This window comes from Aythya marila (assembly GCF_965140915.1).
Source record: "Aythya marila genome assembly, chromosome: Z".
Taxonomy (NCBI): Eukaryota; Metazoa; Chordata; class Aves; order Anseriformes; family Anatidae; genus Aythya; species Aythya marila.
The window spans coordinates 40,618,511-40,632,874 of NC_139080.1; the positions used below are offsets into that span (position 1 = coordinate 40,618,511).

Below are 14,364 nucleotides of genomic sequence, written 5' to 3' on the forward strand. Positions count from 1 at the left end.
TTGCTGGCAGATAAGTAAGCATTTGGCAACCTCTTGCCTTTCTGACAAATTTGTCAAACTTCATTACAGTAGCTGAGCAACTGCACACAGTGATGGATGCTTGCTCCCTTGCCTACAGACTTCCTCTTGCAAATATAAGATACAAATTGACACAAATGGAAATGTGCAAACCACAGAACAAAATTATCAACTTTTTAAATGAAGGACGAAATACAATTTTCACTCTCAGTTTAGATCCTACTGAAAAATCAAGGCTTGTGCTGTCCTGACTTTTGCTTAAATTTCATTGCCCAAGCAATTTCATTGCCCAAGCAAACTTTGCTTGTCTTCTGTTTAATTAATAATTCTGGACTGGAAGTGGGACTGGAGTTAGTGCATACATAAAATGAAAATTATGACTTCTAAGGATTACTAATTAAAAGACAAGTAGAGAATCCACAGATGTAATTCTAGGGCACATGAAAATCTCTTGAAGATGGGAATAATATTTCAGAGAGCGCATAATTCTGTTACTTCCATTAGGACATCCCACAAGGTAGATGAGTCAGCAGGTTTGGCAAGTGCACACAATATGTTCATTGGGGGAAGAGAAAGCATTGGTCATACTCTTGACTTTTTAAAGCAGACAAGCAGAATTCACTCAAGTAATAATTTGCACTGTCTTGTAAAAGAATGGTCTGAGCCACTACAGTTATTTTCCATTTGAGTATCAGAACTTACTACAGAGTCTTTCATCGCAGTATGCAGGACAGCAGCAAACAACAAATACTTGCTTTTTTTTTTCTTCTTTTCATGTTTATACCGATATGTTTTATGATACAGACAACAAACTGCATTGTAATACTTATTTTTGATATTAGGCATACTTCAAATAATACTTCGACATATATTTCTAACAAATGATTGTGATTCCCAACTTTAAATTTATATATTTACCTTTCAGTCGTTAGTTGTTAGCAGAAAATACTAAGTGCATTTTTTTTGGTATTCATAGCATTAGCCTTTGTGATTTCAGTTAGGATGCCATTCAAAGAGTCATAACTTTAAAAAAAAAAAAAAACACTACTGGAAAAGCATTAAAAAACAATAATAAAATAATTAAATTCAAAGCCTTTTAGAACATCTGACAAAAATTTACAGGATTTGCTACCTCTCTAAAAGCTATGCTTAAAATAAAGAAAAAAGTAAGTGATTAAAATTATTTTGTTAGTCATTTGTCCTCTATGAAGTGTCTTTAATAACTAATTATTATTTTTAGAGTATCAGGCCTTTCTGTGAGAAAATAAAAAGTTATTAGGGCTAAATGAAGATGGGAAGACTTTTCATACAGCAGAAACAAATACTTTAAGGAAAATCCTGCATTGTTTCTAGGATTATTTTTTTTTTCAACAATAAGCCTGCTGCTGCTCTTTGAAACAACTAAGCTAACATTTATTGTAATAATAACAATTCAGTTATGCATAATGTTAATATGCTGAAGACTGAACTAAAACAAAAATCTACATCCTCATTGACTCATTCATGAGGCATACTGTTGGTAAAACATAATTTTAAACAGAAATTACACGCATTTACAGAAAACAATGCTAGATGATATAGTGTTCCTAATGAAAACTCTATTTCTGAAAACAACAAATAGGTAGGTCCAAATTTTTGCTGTTTCCATGGCAACAGGATTGGCCCGTTTGGTCTTCTTAGATTCCAAAATGGCACCAAAAAAGTCATACCACAAACAAAATGAACCAAATTGCCTATTGCACACCATGGTCACAGGAGTCTGGGTGACGAAAATCCAAGCATGCTCTCTTCTTCAAATGTTTGGCAGTGATGCTTGTTATTTCAGGGTCATGTCAATGCTACATATTAAAAAAGAAACAAAAAAATATGAAAGAAAGGACATTAGTGGGATGGTACACATGGCCAGTCACTTCCACAATCCCAGCCTCCCGCAAAGTGTTGAGCATCTCATTTACTTAAATGCATCAGTGTCAAATAATTTACACACATCCTACCTCACTTACGTAGAAAATACAGAATGTTGCTGCTTTCTTGAAACCTATTAACTACATGCACAGCAATTTCAATCTGAGTAGCATTGGACACCAGCCGTGGAAAGATCCACCGGTGGGATGACACCACAGTAAGGTAAGACATGGGTGCCTCTAAGAATATTTCTATGAGTATGGTTTTGGCATTTAGTGCAAACAAGTTGTCAAATTCTTTGGAAGTATTCTTTTGAATAAGAAATTGTCATCCCAAACATTGCATCAAGACACAATTTCCCTCTTGGAACACATAACTGAAAAACATCTTGAATATTTATGACCTCTGAAAGTCACTATCAGTTATAGAACACACAGAATTCTTCACAGTGGATTATTTTATAGTGAAACCTTTTTAGAAGTCACGGGGTAGTGGAAGATGTTAAACAAAACAGTATACAAAAGAGCATGACAATAGATATGAAAAAAACAACAGCAGAAGCAACCTAAGAGGTGGGCAGACTCCAGAGAGGTTTCAGCAGAAACCATACAGAAAAAACGGCTGTGTAAAACTGCTGTGATCATTGTGGAGATATTTACACAGGAAATCCTGAAGAAATTACACCAGAAGTGTGTGATACGACCACAGGAAAATTACTGACACTTCCAAAGGAAGATACATATTTATGCAGAGAAAACAAATGTCGAGAATTGACATTAATTCAGTCACAGCTATACTTGCTTAAGCTAAATACAATTTTTCTTCTCATATTGCTTTTTATAAGCTGCTCAGTGTCTTTTTGTGAAAAACAGAAAGTTTATTCAAGCCACCAAAAAGTTTACACCATAAATAGTCTTTAACAGGTTATTTATTTTTTCTTCTCATACTTTAAAAAAAAAAACAGTTCTCATATTGACTCATTACAGAATAAACTGTATCTGAGAAAAAAAATAAAAATGTTTAGAGATTTTATGTCAACAGCTCAGGAATCAAGAGTTTGATTTTTAATTCTAACCAGGTATAACACTGTGGTAGTTTACTGAAGTATGACTTTATTTGAAAAAAAAAAAAAAAAGTGGCAAAAAAGCTCCCTTTTGTTTATGCACCTGTTTTGCTGTATGTACTTCTGGTTATTTGTTTGCTTACTTCAAGTGACGGGATCTTTTACCGAAGAGTCAGGTGAACGCTATTTCCTGAACAGTATTTCCATGTGAGACACCAGTGTGTTACTAAGTAACAGTCAGGTGGGCAGGGACAGCAAAGTCCACAATCACTACTCCCTGGTACACACTGGGCACAGTGCACAGTACACAGACTGCTGCAATGGCTACTCCACCTGACATGCTGTTCCAGCAAACACACAGTTTGTGCTCGTGTGACATGCTGTGGCTACAAACATCCTCACTGATGTGCAGTGAGAACAGAGCAGGTTGCATGCTTCGGTTACGGCATGACAGAGGAGCAGTATGTCAGAGGAGACATGTTCCCATTTCCAAGGGAACCAGTCTGGCTTTGAAAGTGAAAGAAATTAAGAAATTGGAATTTATTTAGGCAAATAACTATGGAAAAAAGCTGAGATGCAGAAAAAGCAAAGAGAAGAAAGGCATCAAAAGGACAACCCAGAAACTGAAGTCAAAGAGAAGACTCTTTAAACCTCTTGGTGAGAAGGGCAAGTGTACTGTGTCTGGCTGGGATGTTAACTTTCCCTGCAGCAGCCCATACAGTGAGAGAGCAGTTGTGGTGTTTAGCTGCCTAGCACGGTAAAACCACCACAGTCTTTTGAGACTGCAAGATTATCACCCTTTGAGAAAAACCCATGTGATTATCTTCCCTCTGATCATGTTGCATGATTTCTGTCTTTCACATAACTTTTCTTTAAGTCTTCCACATAACCTGAAGATCCTCAGGCTAAGAACTGCATCTGTCTCTGAAAATTGTCAAGAACACTTCACACATCTGCAATGCAAATAGAAAAAATCTCAACTGCAGTGTTTTTTCTGCTTGCATGTATTGAATCAAGTTCCTGAAAATAAACAAAAGAGCATTTAGTTCTCCAGAAAGCTTTATGGAGTCTACCCAGTCTCTGTTCCTAGTAATATGGCTGTGAAATAATGTTGAAAGAAAATGACAGTATTAGGCACAAATTCTTACTCCTGTTCCACTGAAGTGATTTCTGGATCATTTGAGAGGCAGCTAGTTCTGGGCACAAGGAAAAAAGAGGAAGCAGTAAACATTTCTTCTGTGTTTCTTTCTTTCTCTCTTCAAATATGAAATCTTATTTGGGGGATGTAGTAACTAACTGTAGTGAGTACCTTTGGTTGCACAAACACAGAAATGCTGTTGACAGGAATCTAGTGAGCTTTGTGCCTACAACACAAATTAGTTTGTATAATAATTTTTTAAGATATTTCTTTAGGTTGGGGAAGCAAAACACACTACAGTGACTTCATACATCCAACAATAACAGTAATTAATGGTAACTCACATGAATGTTTAGTTCCCCTTTCACGTGTTATGCTGCAGCCTGCCCTGTTTTAAACTGAAGGCTTAACAAGAAAACAGTTTTTTTTTTTTTTCCCCACAGTTTTCATTGCAGTATTATCCAATGTGTTTGAAAATGTTTGAATAGAATAGATAGAAATTACATTTCAGGGTTGTGTGGGTCTTTTGTTTAACTCTTTTGTTTAACAAAATGTACAGGTGGTATCAGATAACTACTTATATGATTTTATTGCTTCTGAGGCAATTAAATTGTTAGAATCAAAAAACATTGGCAAGTGTTTCGGATATTTCACTTTGGTCATTTTAAAAGCTTATCTCAGGAGAGCTTGTGAAAAATGTGTACTACACAAAAGGATAAAAAATTCTACAAAGAAGTTGAAAGATGAAAATTCTGAAGTATATAGGTTAAAGAAGAGTTAAAGGAAGGAGGCAGAAAAAAAAAAACTTTAAAAAAACAAACACCCTCTGGTTACAAAAATTGCAGGGAAAATGTCACACTTGATTCCCTTCTGTGGAATCCTGTATAAAGGATGCATAGAAAAAGTGCAAAGCATAAATGATCTCTAAGCTTAGCTTAGTGAATCAAGGACTGTGTCCTTCCAGTTCAAGATTTTTATGGTACTTCACACTGTGTTGCCTTAGCATCTTAAAGCCAAATTACAGTTGTGAGTTTAAAGTACCTGATCATCATCTGACACTGATTTATTAAGTTACCACAGGTGATACAATATTATCAAGTATTAATCCACTAGCCCTTCAAACCAACAGTGGAAAGAAAGAAGTTACTACTTGCCTTAACAGAGAATGTGATATAATAACCATTGTTAACTTCGTAAATTGTAAAAAAAAAATAATTTTCAAAAAGAATGATATGAACCTCCTAAGAATTATTTGAACCATGTAACACAGCACATGAAGTAGAAAAATGCTTAATAAACCACTGTAATGGAGTAAAAAAGTGACTTAAATCCTCCCTGTGACTGTAAAACATTGCCAAAAAATAGCAAAACTTTTTTTTTTTTTTTTTTTTTTTAAGAGTGTGCTTACTTCTTTCTGTGACCCAGCTGTATAAAAGCAGGCTGCTTACAGTGAGAGGGGAAGTCAATTCACAGATGTGGAAACTTACACAATAATTGGAACTATGAACTGATTGTTGTACCAAACGTATTGCATTCAATCCATCCCTGTGAACCAAATAAATATAATGCCAGCATCCAGCTGAAAGCTATCTTACTTAGCTGTTTCTGAAGCTTCCCTCAGCTCTTCATCCAGTCTGCATGAGTAAAAGTTATTGATATAAAGAAACAAAGAAGCAAGCAGAGCATAAGAGAGAAGCAGAGCAATAGCAAAGCAAAGAACAAATAGAATACATGCTTCTAAAATAGGCACCCAGTATTACGCACAAACCCTGAGGCTCTTCAGTTTACTATGATATTATTTATTTCTATTCTCAACCCAATCTTAATTTGCAACTCCTTTTAAAAATTATTTGGAGGCAGAAACATAAAAGCAGCAGGGATCTGAGGCATGCCCAGTGGACAGAGCTGAAAGCATTCAATTGCTCTATCAGATAGAATCAAAGTAGCTGCAGCCTGGGCCAAATCAAGGACATTTACAGTTGAGTAGGTTTTGTTTGCAAAGGAGGCTGATCTCAACAGCTTGAAGGGGAAAGTAGGATTCCACAACATTGGAAGGCCTCTCTCATTCAGCTATTGAGGTCACCTGTGGGTGAAGGGCTGTCACACAGATTCAGTCTGCTATGAGCAGTAGCATGGGCTAGAAAGCAAGTTTTACCTCATTCTTCTCTTAATACACTTCTCTTCATCATACCTTACAAGATAAGAGTGGGTGAAGGAAGAGAAAAGACATGCAAGTTCATATGATACACCAGGCATATTATATCTCACTTCAGTAAAAAACTACCAGACAACAACACAACCCAAACCCTGGCATAAACCCACATACTTGCTACAGGTGGGGTTCCTCATAACCACAGTGGTATGTCTGTTCTTGCTGGTAGAGTAATTAGACTGCTGAACGGTGCATTTTGTATTATTTTGTTACAGTAATCCTCCTCAACCTGAAGCAGAAGGGAAGCTAACACCTGAATTCATCTCTGCTCTTCTCCCTTTGGCATGGGAGTAACCACTCACTGTGCCTTCAATTCACACCCACTTCATATCACATCATGACATTTTGATAAAGCTTGCCACCAATGGGCACATTTGTCACATTTTGATTTTTGTCTTCAGCAAAATCATGATCACTCATCTGGCTGCTGATGACAAAACACAGGCAGTTTGCTAAAATTTCTTAAGCTCTGAATCCTAGTCTCCACAGACCAGTGCTGTGATTATGTCACCTTTGGTTTCTGAGGTGAATGGACTTTACAGTCTATAGGGAAGAAAAGAAGTGTGTAACACAGGATGCGTGCACTGCTATAGATAGTGTAACAGTGAAACACAGCAAGGAATGCAAATAGAGAAACACATTGGAGTATTAGGATAAGGTCTGTATTAAAGAGGACAATTAAAACTGTTTATGGAAATCAAAAGAGAGAGGACAGGAATCAGGGAGAGAGGGAGGCTGAAGGAACTGTAGGGATGTTAAAACATCTTGGTCATCTCTTACCAGGTGACCAATGACCTCTGTGTTCTACTTTCCTTGTACTTCTACTTTTTTACTCCATTTCTAAGGCAGTCACAAAACCAAACAAATTTGAGTGAAAGTCCCTCTCACACCTGATTTCATGACTATAATTTACTATTTTTACAAGTGCCATGCAGACCTGAGCTTCACACTTCCTCCCTGGATTGACACCTCAAGAATCAGAGCAATCACTGGTCTGATGAAGAGCTCGTTATGCTGCTTTCACCTCTGTGAGGCATGTGTGAAAACTCCTGCCTGGGCTGAAGAGATCTGTGACAGCTCCAAAATAAGCGTTCTTCATACCAAGTCACTGATAAACCATAAGGAAAATATAATCATACTTGTCTATTTACTCACCAAAACAGAATGCTTGCCTGTTCAAAACCTAGTATATTTAATAAAAAGAAGAAAAGCAATACAGTCCCCAGCAGCAAATCTTTGTAATAATGACTAACATGAAAACCATAATAGATTTCAAAGGTTTTCAGTCTAGGTATACCACTTCAGTTTGTTTTGATATCTGAAAAAAAAAAAGCCAGCTCACTTGAGTAATTGAAATTAACTTCCTTCAGAACTACCTGCATTTAGGAAACCTATAAACTTAAGAGGCAAGAACTGAGCCATTGTTTTTCAGTGGCTTTGTTTGAAACATCAGAGATCAACAAGAAAATGAATGGTGAATCTGGGTTGTCAGTGTCTTTTGAACAAGATTATCTCTGAATTATGGTTTCAGTTCAAAGTTCTGTATTGCTAAAACTTAACACTTCTACTTAAACATTGGTAAAAGTTATGCAAAGACATAGCATACATGTAAGCTGATAACTAACTGTAGAAGGGTCAAACTTTCCTATTTTCTTTCTGAGTTACAACTAGCGAATAAACAGTCTGTTCCAACCCAGATTATATAGGCATAGACGTGATGAAAGGACTATGAGCCTGAAATCTTGTCTTCATTTTACCAGTAGTATTATTTGGTCCAACACAAAACTTTCCTCTTTCTATAAGCTTTGGTTCCTCTAGGATTGCATATTTATTGCGCTTTGTGTTTCAGCAACACAGCGTTTTCCTTCTTCAGGGTTTAATAGTGGAGTTTTTTTTGTGGAACAACACATAAGCATTTGTCACAGAATCAGGTAGAGGTTTTCTATTTTTCTTATAGTTGCTGAAACACTGTTACTAGTTTGTGAAAATAGTTTCTCTTAGACCAAGTACATTCTGTCTCTACACCACTTACTTTACAATACTATCCGGTATGTGCACGTATTCCATTGGAATCATCTCACGAAGCTCTGCCAACGTGTTGACGTACTGTATTTTACTACTGAACTTAGAGCTGAAACACAGAAACAACATATGTCAATTGACTTTTCTCCTAAGTTTGACTGACCATATGCATACCTGATGCCTAGTTAGACTGAAATCAAGACTAGACGTTATTTTTTTATTTTTTTGTTCTTTGGCTAGGCTAGATTACAGTATTTAGGACAGTATTATAAAATTGCAATGCCTACATACTAGGCAATGAGATTAGTTCTGCAGTTAGGAGACGTATTAAAATTACAAAAAGAACCAAATCCTCTGCAGCACACATACATTTAAAAAAAAGATGGAAAACATTCACTTAAGGTGATCATGACAAATTAGCATTTATATTTAGCTATGATTCTCAAACATAATACAGCTGAATATCCACATTTGTTTAGATGAGTACACATCTGATTGGGTATGTGTGTGCCTATTCTTATTGCAGTGACTGATTACAGGGAAATACTTCCCTTGTTTAGTTCAGCTGTGCATAATGATCATTTATTGTGTTTGAGAAATGAACACTGAGAAAAAGCCTAAGGGTGTTGAGAAAGCATACTTTAAAAATATAAACTACTCACTTATTTAACCTGAATTATTTAATATGTATTAGCTTAGGTGAAATCTCTCCTTCTCATTTGACTCATAAAGCAATCATCCAAATCCAGCTCTGGTTTCGTTTATATAGTCTTTCAACATCAGTAACAGTGACAGATTGAGCATAAATTTTCTTAACTGTTAGGCCATGTAAAACACGATGTATTTTTTCTTATTCACTGATGATTTGGGGTTATGACCAGACAATGTGAAGCATCTGAAATAGCTCTGAGCAAAAGGTTACTTCCCCTCACATTACCATACATATCTTTTTATGAAGGTAAAGTGAGACAGCTAAAACAAGAATACATGAAGGTAATGTGAATAGTTAAGGTCACCCACTTTCATTTCTCTTTGTACACACACACACATTCAGCACACACACTGGAGCATGCCAATGGTTATGTTTTAAGATGAGCAAATCACCCATAATCGTCCAATGAAAGACATAGTAACAGATAGATAATTCTTAGCATTTTATCCAAAATGTAACTATAGTCTGGACCATCTGAACTGCCAACTATAGTAACTTGGCAAGCTGGAAACCAATCAGAAGCTTCTACAGACTGAAATAAAACCAGAACCAAAAACAACAAAGAAAAAAAGGAGGAGAAGGAGAAGGAGAAGGAGAAGGAGGAGAAGGAGAAGGAGAAGGAGAAGGAGAAGGAGAAGGAGAAGGAGAAGGAGAAGGAGAAGGAGAAGGAGAAGGAGAAGGAGAAGGACAACAAGGAGAAAAAGAAAAAACTCTCAGTGACTTGACTGTCCCTTGCCGTTTTGCTGTCTTTTAGTTTCTTGATTCCTACTGGTTTGCCCTGTATCTCAGCTGAAACAGAATTAAAATTAAGTGGCTTAGCTATCTTACTATCTTGGGACCTTCTCTCCTTGCCTTGGGAGCAATTCATTTCTTACTCTAAAATTCCCACAGTACATGTCAGTAGTTCAGTGAACAGCTCTGGGCTAGCAAACTATGATATAGCCATTGGCCTTCAGTCTAATCAAGTTTCTTTCTCCTTACATAGTGATTTTTACTGAATTAACTGTCTCCTTTTATGCCTTCCAGTTTTTTTACTCATCTCTCTCACACTGCTCTTCTGTCCTCAGAGAGGGGTTCAGCTTTCTTACATCCTCAACTCATCTTCCAAGTTGATGAATAGAAACCAAGTTGAAAATGAGTCAGCAACGTGCGCTTGCCTCTAAGAAGGCTAATGGTGTTCTTGGGTTCGTTAGGTAAAGTATCACTAGCAGATCAAAAAAGGTGGTCCTTCCCCTCTACTCAGCATTGGTGAGGCCTCATGTGGAGTTCTGGGCCCCCTAGTACAAGAGAGACATGGACATACTGGAAGGAGTACAACAGATGGTGACCAAATGATTGAGGTGCTCTATGATCAAGAGTCTGAATAACCTCTCTTATGAGGAGGGGCTGAGAGAACTGGGACTGTTCAACCTTCAGAAGAGGAGGCTCAGGGGCAGATCTCATTGATGTCTATAAATACTTGAAGGGAGGATGCAAGTAAAACAGAGCCAGGCTTTTTTTATTGGTGCCCAATGATAGGACAAGGGGCAATGGACACAAACTGGAACACAGGAGGGTCTAACTAAACTTCTTCACTGTGAGGGTGATGGCGCACTGGCACAGGTTTCCCAGAAAGGTAGTGGAGTATCCCTCCGCGGAGATCTTCAAGAACTGCCTGGACATGGTCCAGGGTAACCTGCTGTAGATGGTCCTACTTGAGCAGAGGTGGTTGGATCAGATGGCCTCCAGAGCTCCCTTCAAGCCTTAACCACTCTGTGATTTTACCATGTCACATTGGCCTTATGCCTTGCACACCTTTTTTCAGCTCCCATTTGCACTTCACATTCTTCTGCTTCTGACTGAGACTCAATCTACCTTTTGGCTGGAATGGAGATTTGTAACTGGTCTCTACTGTATCTAGTTATGGACTGTTAACTTTGTTTGTCAAACTGTTTAGAGTGAACTTTATCACCAGTTTGGAAGTGCAAAATGTGTGGCTGCTCCTGGCCATCTCAAATAAATGACTCATGAATTCAAACAGGTGGGGCATATTTGATTTTACTGTCTACTCTTTTATCTGGAGCAAATAGTAAGCCAACTGAAACATCTCAGACACCAAATGCATCTAACTGAATCCCCTGTTATTACTGTTGATAATTCCAGGTGCTGGTTCCTGTGTTATTCTAGTATTTTCAGTTGTCACTTTCTACTTGGTATTGAAGTCGTCACATGTGAAAGAAGAATCGCTGTTATGATTGCCTGTTGCAATTAAGCAGCAGTGCGAGAAGTCATTTTCTTCTCCATTCCACAGTTACCCTGTCAGGACAGCGCACCTTGTGACAGACACTTTCAGCGTTCTCGTCTGTATTCTCAGGGTAGACGTCTCTGCTGTCTCTCATGTGTAATTCTCTGTGTGGCTTCTGTACACAAGATGCCACTCCTCTTATTTGAAGCAACTCTTTCTCATGCCTGTCCGTGTGCTCTCCTGATCTCAGTGTTCCAGCTGTATACTTGTCCATCTTCTTCAAAAATTTTTGAGGTCTTCTGTATCTAACACTTCTTTGTTTTTAACCAATCAAAGTATTTTTGGTGGCAGAAAACCTTTTATTTGGAACCAGGTCAAATAGCTCAGGGCAGTCCCCTTGAATGAGCAGCAACTAACTTTTTTAAAACCAGAACTATAGCTTAATCTTGTTCAGTAGTCATCGTTTTTTTACAATGGACTATCACCATATATAGACCCCCTTCCTACAAGCCTTTAAATAGGCTCAGAACAAAACAATTTTAAAGAACTTATTTACCAATTCTTCATATACATATTGTACACAGCTGCATTCCCACACAAATCAACTTTTTTCCCCACTCACTTTAGGGGAAGTCAACTTTAACTGTCAAAATCATCCCAGCACAGATCAGTGAGAGATTAATAGCCATTTCTGTTGATTTAGAGTGCTTCTGTATTCTTAGGGACATAGCATTAAACCAGTATTCACTACATACCTTATAAAAGGTCGTGTCACAGCCAGGATTGTCCTGATAAACCATGATGGATGGACAATTATGAATGATTTCAAATTCTTCCTCAATCTAAGAAAAAGAAAATCAACAGTTTATTAAGAAAGTAAGAAAATACAAAACATACACAAAAATCATATACACTGAACATTGTCATACAGGGGAGCAACAGAAATGGACAATGTTTAAAATAATAGGCGTGGATCACAAAGGAAAATACTACCCACCGTCGATCAATCATTTGGTAACATTTTTTCATCCAACCCAGTCCAGGCATCCTCCTCCTTGGTGTTGCTCCATTCAAGTATACAATCATATAGTCTTCTGCTACCATCAGCTCTAAGGTACTGATTACATACCTGATAAGAGAACAGAAGTGAGTATGTATTTTAAATTACGGATTTAAACACAATAAAAATCAGTCTACTAGGAATGTATCAAGGCCAACCAAGATACATGCCAACTGTCTTTTGGCAAGACAGTGTTTTATTTTCTTTTAAACCAAGAGCAGACTTTCAGAACTGGTCACCATACTACCTACCTCTAGAACTATGACTAGAAAACCACAATTCTAACTGTTGAGAAATGTGTCTTCATTATTAATTATCATGTTTGCTCAATGCAAAAATAATAAGGGTCAGGATAAGATACTTTTCTACAATTATTATGACCTTCAGATTACTGCGGCTGAATCTGTGACTGCAAGCTATAAACCTTTTGTATCTCAAAGCTAATAGAACTTGACTATCAACTTGCCTTCCAAGGGGACAGTGTACTCCATGCCATTACTTCATTTTGTGATCAAAACGTTTCAAACACTCATTAAATTTTTCAGCTCTGCATTGAGACAGACTATCCCCCCCAGGGCCAAATTCACCTAGAAGAAGCTGGGTAGTCAGTCAAACGAAAGGGTAGCTTTAAATTCTTGGCCAGGACTATACATATGGATGCTTTGCTCAGTTTTAGTAATCCTTGCCTCACCTGGGAGCTCTTCATCACCAGAATGTTTAAATTGTTCTCTCTGCCTTCCAGCCCCAAGGCATGTCTGCCTAAAAACTACAGTGAAAAATTACTGAGTCACACCTTAGAAAACTGAATGCCTGAGAGTTCTACCTACAAAAGGCAGCTCTATCCTGGAGCATAATGGCCCCTTTCACAGGTGTATGTGCATGACTCATGATCTAATCTGACCCTTAAATTCCTTACAATGCAGTTTCTTTAAACAAGAGCAGAAAATCTAGTTCTCACAAAAGAGAGTGGCATTTTAACTGGACAGAAAACAGGCAGCAATTGAGTATCTAAGAGGGCAGCTGTTAATCACAAACTAGAGGTAGATCTAGATCAGAATCATGCTACACAAAAAACAAAACAAAACAAAACAAAACTCTGAAGATATTTAATAATTTGCATGTCTCTCCAGACCCCTGTTATAGTAAATAGTAAAATTAAAAAAATAATCCTATCAGTTACTGGGTATGTTGCAAACTGTCGAGCTCCCTCTTACTTCAATGCAACTAATAGGCCTACATGTAAAAGACAGGGATTATATGACTTTTGTTTTCTGGTTCTTGTTGTGTTAAAAAGAATCAAGAATCTCAGCCCTAAAAGTAGCTGAAGCCAGTCTGAACTCCCTGTTAAACTACCACTCCAGAAAAAGACTGAGATATAGAATGGACTTTGGCAATATCCCCAAGTGATGTGGAAAAGTCTCTTTAGGCTTGAAAATAGTTTCTCTACCAAGTCCATTTATCATCAACTCTACCTGTGAACAAGGGTTTTGGGTGATGTCAGAGAACAGACTACAGAGAACAGAGAACTGTTTAATGTCAGTCACTGTTACCCTCAGCTTTGTGCCCTATTAACTTAAAACCTCTGCAGTAACTCTTCCCATCTAAACCACTGGGCTTTGTGTAAATCAGTTACTGTAGACAACATGGGGGACTTAAAAGGCTTTACCAGCCGAACTCCAGCAGTTGGTCTGACCTGGAACAAAAGCAATCTCATTTTTCACATGTAGACACAACGCTGAAGGCTTTGGCTGTCACCATGGGCATCTTCAAGGACTGGAGTTTTACAGAGAGTGGGGTCTGGGCTCTTGCTGCAAGGTTTTGTGCCTTGTAAGCTGCAGATGGTGAAGGCCAGGCCTCTGCTGGCTGCTGAACTGACATACTGGGTATTAGCATAAAGAACTCCGGAATGATTGATTTTTCAGCAGCTGTAAGTGGAACTAGCTGGTGGCACTTGGGGGAGTTGCTGCCTTCACAGTTTTTGGCTGCCAAATGTAGTTGCTACTAGCAGTA

General features: G+C 37.7%; 1 protein-coding gene across 3 annotated transcripts in view; it reads right to left on the reverse strand.

The window, feature by feature from the left end:
• Nucleotides 1–302: 302 nt before the first annotated feature.
• The window catches only part of PRUNE2 (prune homolog 2 with BCH domain), a 136,737-nt gene continuing 122,675 nt past the window's right edge, over nucleotides 303–14,364 (reverse strand). For all 3 annotated transcript variants that reach the window (XM_082783678.1, XM_082783677.1, XM_082783679.1), the window contains 4 exons: nucleotides 12,292–12,423; nucleotides 12,050–12,136; nucleotides 8,369–8,467; nucleotides 303–1,856 (listed from right to left, as the gene is read on the reverse strand). In XM_082783678.1, coding sequence (XP_082639804.1) covers nucleotides 1,835–1,856; nucleotides 8,369–8,467; nucleotides 12,050–12,136; nucleotides 12,292–12,423 — 340 coding nt within the window. In that variant the 3' untranslated portion in view covers nucleotides 303–1,834. The remainder of the gene's footprint in view (nucleotides 1,857–8,368; nucleotides 8,468–12,049; nucleotides 12,137–12,291; nucleotides 12,424–14,364) is intronic.